This window comes from Zalophus californianus, chromosome 10, assembly GCF_009762305.2.
Source record: "Zalophus californianus isolate mZalCal1 chromosome 10, mZalCal1.pri.v2, whole genome shotgun sequence".
NCBI classification, from domain to species: domain Eukaryota; kingdom Metazoa; phylum Chordata; class Mammalia; order Carnivora; family Otariidae; genus Zalophus; species Zalophus californianus.
The window spans coordinates 40,906,269-40,922,569 of record NC_045604.1 but is presented as its reverse complement, the minus strand read 5'-3'; the positions used below and the strand labels follow the sequence as shown (position 1 = coordinate 40,922,569).

The window sequence follows — 16,301 nt, the reverse complement described above, 5'->3', positions numbered from 1 at the left end:
ATCTCAGCAGAGTCTGTTTTTTACTGGATGAACTTGTAGATATAAGTCTATGCTTAACAATATTGTGGTTCTTATGCTTGGTGCCATTTAGTCAGTCCTGAGACCATGACTCAGCTCAGCAGAATTGCCCTGAGATTTTGAGATTCTGTGAGAGGGCACATTATGAAGCATATTGCTGCCAGAAATACATAATGTGGAATGTACCTGAAAGTTCTTTGAGGATTCAGTCATTCATAGTCACAGATAAAATATACCAATAAGGCAGCAAGTAGTGTTTGTCTACCTCACTGAAAAAGAGGAACTTGGGAATTGAGTTCATTTGTGGCTCATAATCTCATTCTCCTTTAATGTAAAAAGTTACCTGACCATTGCAAAATGCCGTAGCTTGGAAGAAAAGAAATTCCAATAAAACAGGTCTAGTAAAGCTAAAACAGAGCCCTTTACCTCACTTACTTTACTTACAACCTCCTGTGTACATACTAAAACAGATCGGTTCTGCTTTACTGCTAGGTAAAAGGTTTATCCTTATCTGGGAAAGTCAAGACGTCACTCTTAAGAAAAAGATCAGATATTTTCAAATGAATTTAGCAGCAAATGAGCCTAAGTAAGCACAAACTTGTATTTAGATGATCTGGGAATTTATTTTCTAACATTAAAAAAGATCTTAAAACTCCACTCCAGGGGTGACTGGGTGGCTCAGTTGGTTAAGCATCTGACTCTTGATTTTGGCTCAGGTTATGATCTCAGGGTTGGAGATTGAGTCTCACTTTGGGCTTTGTGCTGAGTGTGGAACCTGCTTAAGATTCTCTCCCCCGCACAAAAAAAAGATTCTCTCTTCCTCTGCCTCTCCCTGCCACTCCTGCACGCATGTGTTCTCTCTGTCTCAAAAAAAAAAAAAAAAACCACACAAAACCCCACTCAAAATAAGCTATAAATACAATTAATATTGATTTTGCACAAACCAGTTGTTGAGAATGAAATCCTTGTGATAAAACACCTCAGGGTTTATAAGGGCTTGAAACTTTCATATTGAGTAGCGGGGCATTATTCATCCAACCTAGACCTGATTATGAACCCTCTACTCACAATGACTTGCCCTATGACTCTAGAACAAGGAATTTAACCTGAATGGACCTAATGTTAGTAGGGATTCTGATTTTAGGGTACATATCTTTTTCTTGAGGTATAGGATATGGCTTGAAGATGTAATGGGACTGTAGGACAAACAGTTAAATCGGCAGTAGAATCTACACTTTCTCCCACCCTGTTTTTGAGATATTCATTCATACTGGATGGTAAAGGTAGCTAGAATTTAGGAAGTACATCCTGTATTGTGTAAAGTTAACATGAAAAGGATAAACATGTCCTTCATAAAGGGCACGCCCCTTCTTCGTGATCACAAATAAAACAACTCTGTTTGAAAAAAACAAGACTGGGGCACTGGGGTGGCTCAGTTGATTAAGCATCCCAACCTTGATTTCAGCTCAGGTCATGATCTCAGGGTCCTGGGATAGAGACTGCATTGGGCTCTGTGTTCATCTTGAAGTCTGCTGGCGATTCTCCCTCTGCCCCTCCTACAGCTCATGCACTCTCTCTCTCTCTCTCTCTCCCAAAACAAAACAAAAAACCAGACTCTTAGCTATAGAAAATAAACTGGTGATTACCAGAGGGGAAGTGGGTGGAGGATGGGTGAAATAGGTGATGGGGATTAAGAGCACACTGTGATGTGAGCATTGAATAATGTGTAGAATTCTTGGGACGCCCGGGTGGCTCAGTTGTTAAGCTTCTGCCTTCAGCTCAGGTCATGGTCCCAGGGTCCTTGAATCGAGCCCCACATTGGGCACCCTGCTTGCCGGGAAGGCTGCTTTTCCCTCTCCCACTCCCCCTGCTTGTGTTCCCTCTCTCTCTGTGTCTCTGTCAAATAAATAAAAAAAATCTTTTTTTAAGATTTTATTCATTTATTTAATTGATAGAGAGAGAGAGTGTCAGCGAGAGAGGGAACACAAGCAGGGTGACTGGGAGAGGGAGAAGCAGGCTTCCGGCCGAACAGGAAACCTTCATGCAGGGCTCGATCCAAGGACCCTGGGATCATGACGTGAGCCTAAGGCAGTCGCTTAACCGACTGAGCCACCCAGGTGCCCCAATAAAAAAATCTTTAAAAAAAAATTGCTGAATAACTATTTGTATACCTGAAACTAATTTAACACTATGTTAATTATACTGAAATTTAAAAAATAAAAAAATGTAAATAAATAAAACCTGTTTAACAGAGTGCTGTGCCTTTAGGTCTAACAGTTAGTGAAAAACTCACTGAATTCATTCTACCAATGAAGTAGACTAGGAGAACTAGGTGAAAATTTAAGAAAGAACAAAGTCCACTCCTTAGATATATGGTTGTTCAGTTCAAAGTAGCTTTTTGGGGATTGAATTATCTGGAAAATTGCTTCAAATCCACACTTCACTTTTGATGGTTAATTCCTCCCTTACAATGACTACTGAAGTGCTGTTGGAATAGAGCCAAGCAATGGAGTTAGTTTCTTCCTTTTTCTATTTCTGATAAGGTCAAAAGCAAACTAGGATTTAAAACAAAACTGAGGCTGATATTTTTTTAATATAGAGGCTTAAAATCATAGATTAATTTATTGTAGTAATTGTGAGACATTGGAAACAATGGGTACATCCCCCCAAATTTTTTAATAAAAACGTTGTTGAGTGTAAAAAAACTTGCTTAAATGATGTCTGCCGTCTGACTTTTATGTAAATAAAAATCAAAATAATTCTAGACGAATTCTCTAGGTACATATATACATATTTATATACAAGTATATAACAGTACATAAAAATAATAGGCTCTGGTGTTGGGGAGTGGGTCTGAATTAGGTGAGGCTGACTTTTGATCATTTTATTACTATGATTTATTTTCATCTTCTTAGGATTCCTCAACAAAATTTGTGAATGAGACAACAAATATGTCTAAACCTAAGTCCCAAGTCTTTCCCATTTTCCACAAATTAAGTTTTATACTTGTTAAGAACAAGAGTACTTCTGAAATGGGTGATTTTGAAAGTTTTTAAGCTTTAAAAATTTTATTTTCCTATTTTTACCTCCATGCACCTTCAAAGATTAGTCTCTTTTAATGTTGAGTGCCTTCTTTTTAGTATTTTCCCTACTGGCATTTCTTTCATTTATATATTTTTAAAAGATTTTATTTATTTATTTGGCAGAGAGAGACACAGCGAGGGGGGGAACACAAGCAGGGGGAGCCAGAGAAGGAGAAGCAGGCTTCCCGCGGAGCGGGGAGCCCTATGCGGGGCTCGACCCCAGGACCCTGGGACCATGACCCGAGCCGAAAGCAGACGCCTAACATCTGAGCCACCCAGGCACCCCATCATTTCTTTTAAATAGCTTAGCTAGGGGTGCCTGGGTGGCTCAGTCATTAAGCATCTGCCTTTGGCTCGGGTCATGATCCCAGGGTCCTGGGATCGAGCCCCCCATCGGGCTCCCTGCTCCACGGGAAGCCTGCTTCTCCCTCTCCCGCTCCCCCTGCTTGTGTTCCCCCTCCCGCTATGTCTCTCTCTGTCAGATAAATAAATAAAATCTTTAAAAGAAATAAATAAATAGCTTAGCTAACAGGCATGGAAATCCCTTTACTGTACAAAGGCAACCCCTTTTTCTCAGAACACTCTTAAAGAGAAGAGTGTCTCTTTTTAGAGCATCTCTCTGTTTCAATGCTGTTTTATGGACCAATAATACAAATGAAATATGCAGTAGAACATTGCACAGCAAGACAGCTGCAATTAAAAAAAAATGCTGAAGAATATAAGTCAGAATAAGGTTCCATGTAACCAGACCAGGTTATATTTTGCAAGGGGTGAACCACCCTATTTTCAGGCTGTGGAAAGTTTTAAACTCTTGGCAGGAGATTTTCTGTGGCCCTTCCAAAAATAGAAAAAGGCAGCTGGGTGCCCAGCGTGGAAGAAGACCCACAGGTTTTAATGGGGCTTATCAGCCACTAAAAAACACTTCTGGAATCCCAGGATTGGGTGATCCCCACCTGTTGAAACAAGAAATGAGAACATGTGAGCATTTGGTTACAAATCCTACTGCCTGAACCAAATGTTATAAGGGGGCAAAAAGCAGCTGGAGCTGCCAGACAGAAAAACAGACATGCGGGAAGAAGAGCGATGGTGAAGAGGGAGCTGGTTTTGGAAATACAAGTGACTGCACAGATTAAGCACGAATGGAAAAATTTGTGCAAACATATATACTGTTCTAACACGTGCTGATAATTATTTTACGTATATAAATGGTTATAACTAATACATATGACTAATTTTATATAATATATATATATAAATAACTCTTGTACAACCTTTAGTAACCTCAGTAATTCACATACATTGTCTTGCTTAATGCTCACCAAAACCTGTGTAGTATCACCACAAACCCTCCCTCAGAGATGAGGAAGCTGAAGCCTGGAGCCATGACGTGGCTTGCTTTCTTTCGGTCACGGGCTGAAGACTGGAAGGACTACATGTGAAACCTCCATCTTCTGAATCCAGAATGTGTGCCTATTCCGCTACACAGTGTGGCGGCTCTAAGTAGTTGTAGAAAGAACACTGGAAGGGACGCCTGGGTGGCTCAGTCGGTTGAGCGTCTGCCTTTGGCTCAGGTCATGATGCCAGGGTCCTGGGATCGAGTCCCTCATCAGGCTCCCTGCTCAGTGGGGAGCCTGCTCCTCCTTCCACTCCCCCTGCTTGTGTTCTCAGTGGGGAGGCTGCTCCTCCTTCTGCTCCCCCTGCTTGTGTTCTTGTGCTCTCTCTCTCTCTCTGACAAAAACAAACAAACAAAAAACCCCACTGGGCTGTGGATTTCTGTGCGTTGGCTGAACGAAGAAGGTAGGAGTGACTAAGGGAGAAATAGTTCTGTTTGCTGGGTTCATGATTCCTCTCTTTGCCCAACTCTCCGGTAACCTTTTAACCACACCACACAGGTGATAAAAGAAAGGACGTGTATATCTGTGGATGTTTAAATAAATGTAGCTCTCTGCCCTAAATTAACCTGATCTCTAGTCATTAAATTAACTTTAATCCTGAGCTCAGGCCAAAAGGAAGGAGAAATTTATGAATTCTCCATTTTGAAATGTAGTTAGAGTTCACATGCAGTTAATATTATCAAACTTTATTTTTGTCCTGTGATTAGTTTACTTCTAGCACAAGTATTTGATATCAGTATATATAAATATAACGATTTGTATTTGTGATTTTAAAAAAAGATTTATTTATTTTAGAGAAAGAGAGAGCATAAGTGGGAGTGGCAGAGGGAGAGGGAGAGAAAATCTCAAGCTGACTCCATGCTCAGCATGGAGCCTGACATGGGCCTCGATCTCACAGCCCTGAGATCATGACTTGAGCCAAAGCCAAGAATGGGTCGCTTAACCAACTGAGCCACCCAGGCACCCCTGTTTTTGTGATTTTTGTCAGAAGTAGTAATACCAACTCTGCACTGAAAAGTTTGTGTTCATGAAGCAGACTTTAAAAGAGTTAAAAGAGCTTAGAGATTAGGACTAAAATCAAAGGAACAGTCTTGAAAGGACAGCAAACAAGAACCACCCTCTCCCCTCATAATTTGTTCCCATAGAAATTACAGAATTTTCAGGGACAGTTCTGAGTGGGAGTATAAAGTACAGAATAATCCCTAAACCTTTTCAGTTCATGTCTACCTTACTAAAAATCATGTAGGACACACACACACAGAATAACCATTAGGACATTGGATACTAACTGACATAATTTTGTATGGTTCTATATTAGATACCTAACATAGGTTCTCCTAAATAACCTAAACCGAATGTGGCTACTTTTTTGAATCTGAGATAATTTATTTTTGGATCGCCTCTTAAATATCACCCATGAAAAGCAACCATCACTTCCAACAAAAGCATTTTCATTTCATTGTTTACAGAAGATAATATTGGTTTTAAAAGTACATTTAATACAAATTTACACCAATAAATGTCTTTTGGATCTGGAAAGCTGACCTAGTGATATGAACAGAAAAGTAGATTAGATTCCTGGAATAAATTTCTGGTTCCATCACTGACCCATTGTACATGCCTAAGTAAGTTATTTAATCTCTTGGTATCTTAGTTTCTCCACCTATAAAATGGGGATAATAATATTTGCTATTAGATAATGTCAGCAAAGCACTTGGAGAACCTCAGATGAAAGGCGCCACAAGTATTTTGCTATCTTAAGCATGACCTCATACTGTCTGAAAAATGGACTTTACCAGGCTTGCTGATTATCCCAGCACCTTAATTCCAAACTTTTCCTGTTCAGCTGCTTTCTGGCTTTACACATTTCTGTTTATACTATTTACGTATTTTGACTTCATTGTGCTGTTTGTATTGTTTTGAGGAGAGTTGATGCCTTGAGGAAACCACGAGACCATGCTTTAATTTGTTTGGTTTGGGGATTTTTGGTTGTTTGTTTAAACTCAAATACTTATGTTTAAGGTTTGAAACAAATATAGAGCACTTAAACAACTTTTTTTTTTTTAAAGATTTTATTTATTTATTTGACACACAGAGAGAGATAGCAAGAGCAGGAACACAAGCAGGGGGAGCGGGAGAGGGAGAAGCAGGCTTCCCGCGGAGCAGGGAGCCCGATGCAGGGCTCGATCCCAGGACCCTGGGACCATGATCTGAGCCGAAGGCAGACGCTTAACGACTGAGCCACCCAGGCGCCCCGAATCAATTTTCTAATTATGGGAGACAACTATAGCTATGTGAATTATATTGACCTTACCCATCCATCCCACTTGTGTTATTTATATTTTATTTCATATTAAAAAGTAATTTTTAGGATGCACATATATATTTACATTCCTCCCTGAACACTGTGAAAGATTTAAGGCAGATGTTGAGACTGTTGTAAATTTTGATGTTTGTGCCACTTTCCTAGAGGCATTAATGAGATAACATGATACAAAGGCAAAAGATTCATTGCTTAGAACTAAATCTGAGCTTGACTTATAGTCCAATCATCTAATAGGGGAAATGGCAAAGGCCAAATAGTTACTTCAAGAATAACCACATGACTCAAAAAGCAGAGCTGCTGATTCAGTAACAATTAGTACTTAGAGGTGAAGTCAGAGATAGAAAGTTGGCTACATTTCCTGAACAGAAAAACACTTCATTTCCTCTCTGTCAACTTGCCTATCCAAGACTAATACAAATACTTCAGAGGAGCAAAACTTTGGTCTTTGGAACCTACCAGCTAACGATAGAAAATCTAATTCTTTGGGACCATTTCCAAAGAGAAAGATTTCATTGGAATCTGCCCACGAAGATGTTCTATTTCAAACAGCAAGTATTACACTATGCAACCACAGTTTGAATCATCTGTTGAACAATAGACAGATAATGAACTGCCAGAGATAAAGACTCTTTCAGAGGAGACATGGAGCAAAATACTCTGGACTTTACAGTATTTTCAGATATTAGAACCTTTGCCAATTTTATAGAGCTGGCATTGGCAGAGATTTTAAATATCTAGTTGCATGTACATTCAAGTTAGAAAAATCAGAACCACAGCTTGCCTTTGTTATTAGAAAGGTATTCTTTCTAACAGAGCTTCAAGTCTTTTTGCCAGGTATTATCTCTATGGAGAGGTGTAAATTTCACCAGATAATGAAGTGATTCTGTCAGTCACTATGTTCCCCTAAATTGTATCTATTGTATGTTTATGGTTTATAAGATATGGTTTAATATTTCACTTAAAAAGTAGATATTATGGGGACACCTGGCTGGCTCAGTCAGTAGAGCATGTGATTCTTGATCTCAGGGTTGCAGTTTTGAGCCCCATGTTGGGTGTAGAGATTACTTAAACATAATTTTTTTTTAAAAAGTAGATAATATGATGGGATAGAATGTAGTATGATGGTTAAGAATGTAGGTTCTTGACTCGTGGTCTGAGTTCAAATTCTATCTCCAAAGTATAACTTTGTGTCTTTGTTTTCTCATCTATAACAGGGAGATAGTAGTAGTATGTACTTCAAAAGACTATGAAAATTAAATGAGATACCATATGCATGATGCCAGTCATGGTGCTTGGCACAAGTGCTCAAAAAACATCAGCTATCATTCACTCCATTTATACACTAAGTTTAGAGTGTGGCACAGGTTGGGGTCTCTGAGAAGCAGACTCAGACAAAATTTAGTGTGCTGGATGTTTACTAGGGAATGCCCTTGGTATGAACACCTATGGAGAGGAGGCGGAGGAAGCAGGATGCGGTTGAGGGGGGCGTCACACTATAATACAGGTCCTATAGCCTCAGCTAACTCCATGGGAAAACTTTGGAGTGCAAATGGTCTGTCCAAATTGCACTGTGTTGGGCTGAGAAGCTCGAGCCTTTATATCCTTTTTATCAGTCATTGGATGCGTACCACTCTCCCCCTAACCTGGCATGACCTTGAGCAAAATGACCTCCTGCAGCTGAAATAATCCACGAAGTGGCTGATGGTGAAGGCTGTTCACTGACTGCACTCCCAGCATTGGGTGCAACACAGCCTTCCTTTAAGGGATTCTAGGTGGTACATCTTTGTGTTCAACACAGGATACTCTGTGCTGCACTTAGAAAAGAATCTCAACCAATTACAATCGCTTGAATAAAAGTAAGGTCTTTAAGGATGGAAATGGGATAGTGAAGCTGAACAAGCCATGGAAAGATGGGAGAAAGAGGTCTCTATGTGTGACAGCTTTCTCATTCTTTATAATTCCCCAGATTTTTAGAGAGGGTGGATTCTGGTTCACCGGAAGACCTTTAATGAACTGTGAAGGGTTGGGGTTTGTAATGGAGGTGGAGGCTAGGAAAAAGCCGAGTACTCTGCATAATAAGGGTCGCTTAGGAAGGTGGAAATAGAAGCCAGCCAGTTGATGTCACACAGAAGAGAGGAGAATTAATAGTAACAATTAAGTGAACAAAAATGGCTAACATTGTACACTTTGGTCTCCTCAGCACTTTCTAAGTGCTCTGCATAGATCTAACTGACAATCCTCACAACCACACTGTAAGATAGTATTTACATTATTTCCCCCATTTTAGAGATGAGAAAACTGAGTCAGAGAGAAGTTAAGTAATTTGCCAATGTCGTTGAGCGAGAAAGGTGTAGAGTTGGGATTTGGACTCAGGCAGTCAGACTCCAGACTCGACTGTTGGGGATGTGCTCTTGGTCAAACTTGCCCCTCTGTTTCTGTGCAATTACCAATGTTTCTGATGCAGACTCTTTCTCAGCAATTCAAAGAGGTGCCATTTTGCATCAACACTGAGAGAGGGCAAACAGAGGCTGTGTGGTCTGTAGGGACAGCGAACACCTAGGCTACATATAGGTATTTCAAAAAATTCAACTGTGAGTCCACACTGCAGGTCTTTAGTTCCAGAAGCAGGAGTATGAGTCAACATGTAAGACTGCGTGATGACTGTCTCACCCTTCTCAAAATTCTTCGGACTCTTAGTGTGTGCAATATTGGATTCCACAAAGCTGGGCAAGGAGGAAAGAAAGACAGAGGTTTAAAGGAGAGCCACAAATAAGAACCTACAAAGTGGAAAAATACTCCAACCTGTACAGAACCTGAATAGATTGGGGGAAATACCATATTTAGGGGTTCTAGAGACTATGTACATAGTGGTTGACAATAGATGTTTTAAAGCCAGACTGCCTAAATTCAAAACTGCCTAAATTCAAATTTCTGCTTCACCACTTTTTCCTTGGGTATTCTTGAGCGTCACTTTACCTTTCTGTGTTTCAGCTTCCTATTAAATTGGGATAACAGTACTACCTCACAGAGCTATCATGAGACTTGAACCTGTTAATGCATGTGAAGCACTTGAAACGGTGTTTGGAGCTTTAATAAACGTAGTAAGTAGCTGACAAAAAATAGGAAAGGGTGATAGGCAACTTAATACATATTCAAACATGAAGATCATTATGTAGATCTTTTCCATTTATATGGTAGACGAAATGCGAGGAAGTCCACTTAAACTATGAGAGATTGATTTTCTAAAAACTGCCCATCAAGAATAACTACTGAGTCAATGTTCTCTATAAGGAGCTGCATAACATGGAGAAGATTCTCAAGTTTAGCCTAAGAATGGTACTCTCTAAAATTGGGGTTGGGGGGACAAACTTAAAAAAATCAAATTTGAATCAGGTACATAGTCTCCTACCACTACACTTGCCCAAGACACAGTTTGAAAACTAAAGAAAGCTCAGTGTTCTTTTGAGGGACTTATAACAAATTAATAACAGCCATTATATATTAAGATAGTACCTGCGGTTTTGATAACTGTTCTCTTTTATCAGCATAAAAAACGCAGAAGCAACGGGAAGAAATCAGAACACATTTGTAGCAGAGCCACATCAAGAACTTCCTTAGGCCAAATTTCTCTAGACCGAGCCATGATCAAGATCCAGATTTTAAAATTTTAATAGTGTTTCCATCATTTTACTTAATTTTTTAAAGTGAAAATGGAATGAAATAACCAGCATCATGTCATATAAAGGTCTTTATAAATTTGAAGATGTTTTTAGTTGTCCCTTAACCCTACCTGCCCACTTGTTGGCCTGACTTCAGGAGAATGCCATTCCTCATTCCCACCCCATGGTCCGTGTTAAAGGAGTGACCTAGGCATCTTTGTTTCATTATATATTCTTTTCAGGGATCATCCATACACTGGATTGAGCCAATCAAATTCATCCTCTTGACGTGGTTCAGTCACAAAGGCAAGGTTACTAAGGTGAAACAAGCCAGGAGTGGAGAGGCAGAGGGAATGGCAGCTGATCTGTCAATCAACAGTCCTCTCCATCCCAGTCTCCGGTCTTGGAGGCTGAAATGCTTTCTTGCAACACCCACCCCACCCCTCCTTCTCTCTTCTGGTTAGACAGGGTATTTTACAATCAAACAATTCCTGACTAAATACATGTCTATCTCTACTTCAAACTGCTAAAAGTCAACAAAGACATACAGAGATAAGAGTTTAGTCTACCACTGTGTACTCAGTATTTGGGGGAGAGAAGATACAGGGGCGAAATTGAATGAAGAGGTATTTTTTCTAATATTCAATTAACCACACCTTGTCATTTCTACCTAAATATTTTTTTTCATCCGTCTTCTCTCCACACCTATTGCCATCTCTTATTTGGACTATACTACCCTCTTAGGCATTATGAGATGTAAGGAAACTTGCTTTTTAAAAGAAAACTCAAATTCCAAATCTCAGCATAAAGACCTCATGGCCTCCCAGTTTTGTCTCTTACCATTCACCTTGCCCTTGGGGATCCCTCACTAATAATCCTTGCTTCCACAAGAAGTGGAAGTGCCAGTGTCCCATGGCATCAGTCCTCTACCTTAAATTACTCATAGCACTACTGAATTGAGGTTGAAGTAGTTATACAGCTTTAGAAAAAGGCTCAGGAATAACAGGAAAAAGCAAGTAAAGTACTAAGACGCAACTTACCTATTTTAGCTAACTAGATAGGCTGTGCAGTTTTTATTCAACAAGTATTTGAGCAGTCTGTGGTTACCACTGTGCATATATAGATGACAGTCTCTTGCTCTCAAGAGGCATATGGTAGTGCAGAGTGAGCTAACTGCTGTGTCAGGGGTAATGTACGATGAATGAGAGCATAAAAAAGAGGCACCTAAATCAGTCTTGGGGGAAGGAGACTAGTAAAGGTTTCAGTGAAGTTCTGCCTAAAAAACTGAGTCCTGAAGAAAAAACAAATAAGAATTAGCAAAGCATAAAATTGGGGAAAGGGAGAGGGCAAGAAAGGAGGAAATATTCCAGACGTGTCTAAGAATGGGCAAAAGACAAGGGTTCAATATGTAAATGGTGAGAGGTTTCTGCCTATTGATGCTCAGGTGACAGGCTATCTTCCCTACAATCCCCAAGAGCCTGCCTGCAAGCAAACCAGAACTTCTCTGAACCTAGGCCAAAGAGAGAAAGATATTCAAGGCAGGTGTTTCCTTTTAGTCGATGGCAACCTTCTCGGCTTGTTTTCCAACTCAGGACTCACATCTTCTTTCCAGGTGGCTAATGCCAGTAGAATCCTCTGTAAGATTTTACTCTATGACCTTGATAGAGACAATATAGCAGAATAGTCCATTATCTGTTCAATAGAAATGCTTCCTTACATTGCCAACATAAAGGCCACTTTCCAAAGACCTAAGATCAAAGGGAAACTGGATTTTGTATCTTTAGGCATTAACTAATGGCATGAACTATGCAAACAAGTTACAGTTCTTTTCATAGAATGAAAATCAAGTTTACTTCCAACCTTTGTTTTGAGAATTGGAGGTTTAGAAAACTTCCCTAAAGATAATATAAGAAAGTCATTAAAGGAAGGGAAGCAAATTAAGTTTCTAGAAATCTGTAAGACCAGTACTGTGTTGTGGTTTTCCCTGGGCCAGTGTTGCCACCCAAAGTCACAATGTGCCTGATTTCTAGAAACCCTAACTCCTATTTTCAAGCTGATGACTTACTAAATTTTCCCTTCACCCTATGTTATTCAGGGTAATAACATAAACAGAAAACAGAATGTTTTTGGCAGCATCAAAAATACAATGTTCTCAGGGTGCCTGGGTGGGTCAGTTGGTTAAGCATCCAATTCTTAATCTCAGCTCAGGTCTTGATCTCAGGGTTCTGAGTTCAAGCCTGACATTGGGCTCCATACTGGGCATGGAGTCTACTTAATGAACAGATAAGTACGTACATACATACATACATATATATATACATACATAAATTAAATATAGATAGATGTTCTTGAGCATGCATTCTCAGTGGCAACAAATACTGGTTCTTGGAGGGCAAAAAATGTTACTCTTATGTATAAAGGACAAAAATATAGTCCGTAAACAGATATACAGTATATGTGTGGTATTAGAATTTCAAGGGGGTAGACAATTAGGAAAAACAATATCTAAAAAGGCTCTTTAGCAAGGTGAGAAGGAAAAATTTGAGAAACACTGCTGTAGATACTTTTGCCAAGTCAGGAAAACCTAAGTTAATTCCAATATAGTGGTAATTCAAATACCAGCATGAAACAGAAAATCATGGTGATTATATTTTTAAACAATGTATTTGTGAATGGCTCCAGTTCTTTGGCCTTTGTTTCTCTTAGCAGAAGTTACTAAAATTGTTCAAGAAAAGTCTAGGATTAACTGGAAAAAAAAAAAGGTTTATGAATCATTAAGTTTACAACACAGAGTACAAATCAAGAAAGTAAATTTATTTAAATTACTAAAATAGCTTCTAAAGTCATTTACAGATCAGCTACTACAATTATTTTTTCTTGAAAGATATAAGTAACATTAATTTCTTTAAAATTATTTTGGTCAGCGAAACATTTAATAAAAACATTTGTTTCTCCATATAATATATGTGTATAAAATAAGCCTTTTCAAAAACTCTTGTTTTAGAATCCTCTATAAATCAGATGGCCTGACTTGTGACAGTCAGGAGCAAATTTCAATAAAGGGTATAAATTTATGAATAGTGGTTGTCCTAGTTGGAAGAAACCAGACCACATTCCACTACGAGGCATGGGATCCTCAAAAGGTAAATGATAAAGCCACTGACTGCCTCTAGTATTCTAAAAACAGTATTTTCACTTAAAAACAAAACAAAACAAAACATGGTAGATCCGGAATCTTAAGATTTTGAGAAAAACAACGGAGGCGACAGATTTTGAGAAAGCTCAGTTACAGTAGCAAAGCGACACTTGAAATGCAACAGTAGTACAGGAATGCACAATAGTACATTTCAACATTCTTCACATATGGTCAAGTTCATTTCCTTTTGGCTTGAGGCACTCTTAATAAAATTTATCACATGCATAGTAAATCTTTACATTTGTCATAAGAGTGACATTAAAGGACTTAGGACTGCACACAGAAAATCAAATCCTTCTTCGACAGTCCAGTACAGACAGTCCTGGCTGACTGATGGTTTAACAATTCCTGCAACTATATTTTCTGAATTCAAAACAAAGGCTTCAGGATATGTCCAAAATAAAATGCTCTGAATTGACCACACCCTTCAGAGTCAAATGAACAAATATGCTAAACCTTGTAATATACATGCTTCAAAATCCTTGGGAGGACCAAAAATTTCCTAAAGGACAAAAAGGACATGTGAAAAACAAACCCCAACAGAATTCACTGAGAATGGAGTTTATATGGCTATGCCTGAGTGACCTAAGTCTCAGTGGCTTATTTTAAATTTCATCTTGAAGATTTTTTCCCCCCTTTCCTTCCTTATTCCACAATTTCTCTTTTCCCTAGCCCCCTTCTCCTGCCCTCCAAAAAACAAAGAAAAAAACAATCCATACACATACTCAGGTGACCTTTCATTACTCTTATTCCTATGAGGGGAAGCTGACTAAGGAACTTGCACCTAAATGATGTAAAAGAACAAAATGGGAAAACCCACAGTTGCATTTAGAGAGCTGCCTTACTAATAGCAAACTCTGTGAAAAATCTAACTTAAAAAATTGAGAGGATTCCTAGGAAGGAGCCCAATCCCCCCCAACCTGGTCTGGTCATACCATAGTAATAATGTTTCAACCCCGAATCTAGAGATCCTCTATGGGACTTGCATGTAATTTATAGTCCTCAGAGATCATTAACACAGATCTCAGTGGAAACAGGGAAATGATTCTCTCAAGTAACAGATACTTAGGTTGAATATATGATTTAGATGTTCTATGTTTACATAAGAACTTAATTTCCTTTAAAAAGAAACCAGTTCTTTCAAAAAGAGCTCTGAATCCCGTCTCTGGCTAGAAAGTCTGAAAAATTCTCAGAACTTGAGACATGATTTTATCGTCTGTCACCCCTTATAAGCAGATGCCACTTTTCAGGGCATTTTCAGGTTGGACAGGCAGGACCAAGTGAGAAATACGGCTCCAGAGCCCACTCAATTTGTCTGGGTCCATATGTTTGCTGGAGTTGGGTGTGTCAGAGTTGGTGAACTTGACTTTGAGGAAATCTCTCACTTTTTCTTCAATTTCCTTTAGGCCTAGACTGGTTCCCAGTGTCTCTTCCTCCAACAAGACAGTCAGGACTAAGGCTACATCTTTGAAGGCTGCATTTTCATGGTCACAATATTTATAGAAGATCAAAGTAGAGCCTGCAGGCAGGGACTCAAAGCGGTGTACCACAGCAGCATTCTGGCCATTCTTAAATCCATTGCTCAGTTCCCAATCTACCTCTTGTTTGACAATATCGCTGTCTTGAGTAGCTTTGCCTGCCCCATCAATCCGGATGGCACGGACACTCCGGAAAGAAGAGTAGGCATCAGCAATTTGTTCGCTCAGACACCTGAGCACTTCTTCAGCATCCCGAGCAGCGGCGAGCAGCAAGATAGCAGGCTGAGGCCGAGGTTGGGAGCTATTAAGATGTTTTTCCAGGAATGTAAGACTCCTTTTCCACAGCTTCTCATCTTGACCTTGATACTTAGTCATTAGTTGTCTCATCTGGTTCTGGAACTCTTGAACAGCAGTGGTTTCTACTTCAGGACTACAAGGGAACAAAAAACTCCAAACGGCCAAAAAAACTATACAAACAGGTAGACACCACCACATCTTGATAAAAGATGCACTTTTGGGTTTTTTGGGTTGTCCAGTCACTTCTGCTCAGGACAGAAAAAAAAAAACAAAACAGATTCAAATACCCTTTTCTTGGATTCAAGAACAAGTGACTTTTAAAATCAGTACTAATCTTCACAAACATTAAATAAAAGAGGAAGGAATTTAAAGAATGGAGCTGGTAATTTACTTTCTTAAAGAAATGTTCATCACATGTATTTAAGAAAATCTCACACCCATAGGTTTTAGGTGTATTATAAGTATGCATGTGTCTCTTCAATGTCAAAATGATAAAAAGCCTTAGGGGAAAAAATAGAATTCAAAGATATGAAGTGGCATAAGCAAGTCAGAAATAATATAATTTATAAAGCAAAACTATTATTACTACTGCTAATATTTGGGAGGCAAACAATAATAAAAGTCACTTGATAAAATATTTTTAAATTTAGATACCCAGAATTCATACAGCTTATTATCCAGGGTGGAATGTTTCTGAAGTATGTAAAGGGATTGAAAAAGGATGCACTGTAAGTTGAACATCTTCCATATATTATAATAGCTAGCTGTCCCTTTAATTGCACTGATGCCCACCTTTTGTGGAATGCAAGTTAATACCAGTAAAATTGAGTATGCATTTCATCCCTAATTA

General features: G+C 39.0%; 1 protein-coding gene across 2 annotated transcripts in view; it reads right to left on the bottom strand.

Annotated features, from left to right (window-relative positions):
* Positions 1-13,273: 13,273 nt before the first annotated feature.
* TOR1AIP1 (torsin 1A interacting protein 1) overlaps positions 13,274-16,301 on the bottom strand; it is a 40,011-nt gene continuing 36,983 nt past the window's right edge. For both annotated transcript variants that reach the window (XM_027612710.2, XM_027612709.2), the window contains one exon: positions 13,274-15,696. In XM_027612710.2, coding sequence (XP_027468511.2) covers positions 14,903-15,696 — 794 coding nt within the window. In that variant the 3' untranslated portion in view covers positions 13,274-14,902. The remainder of the gene's footprint in view (positions 15,697-16,301) is intronic.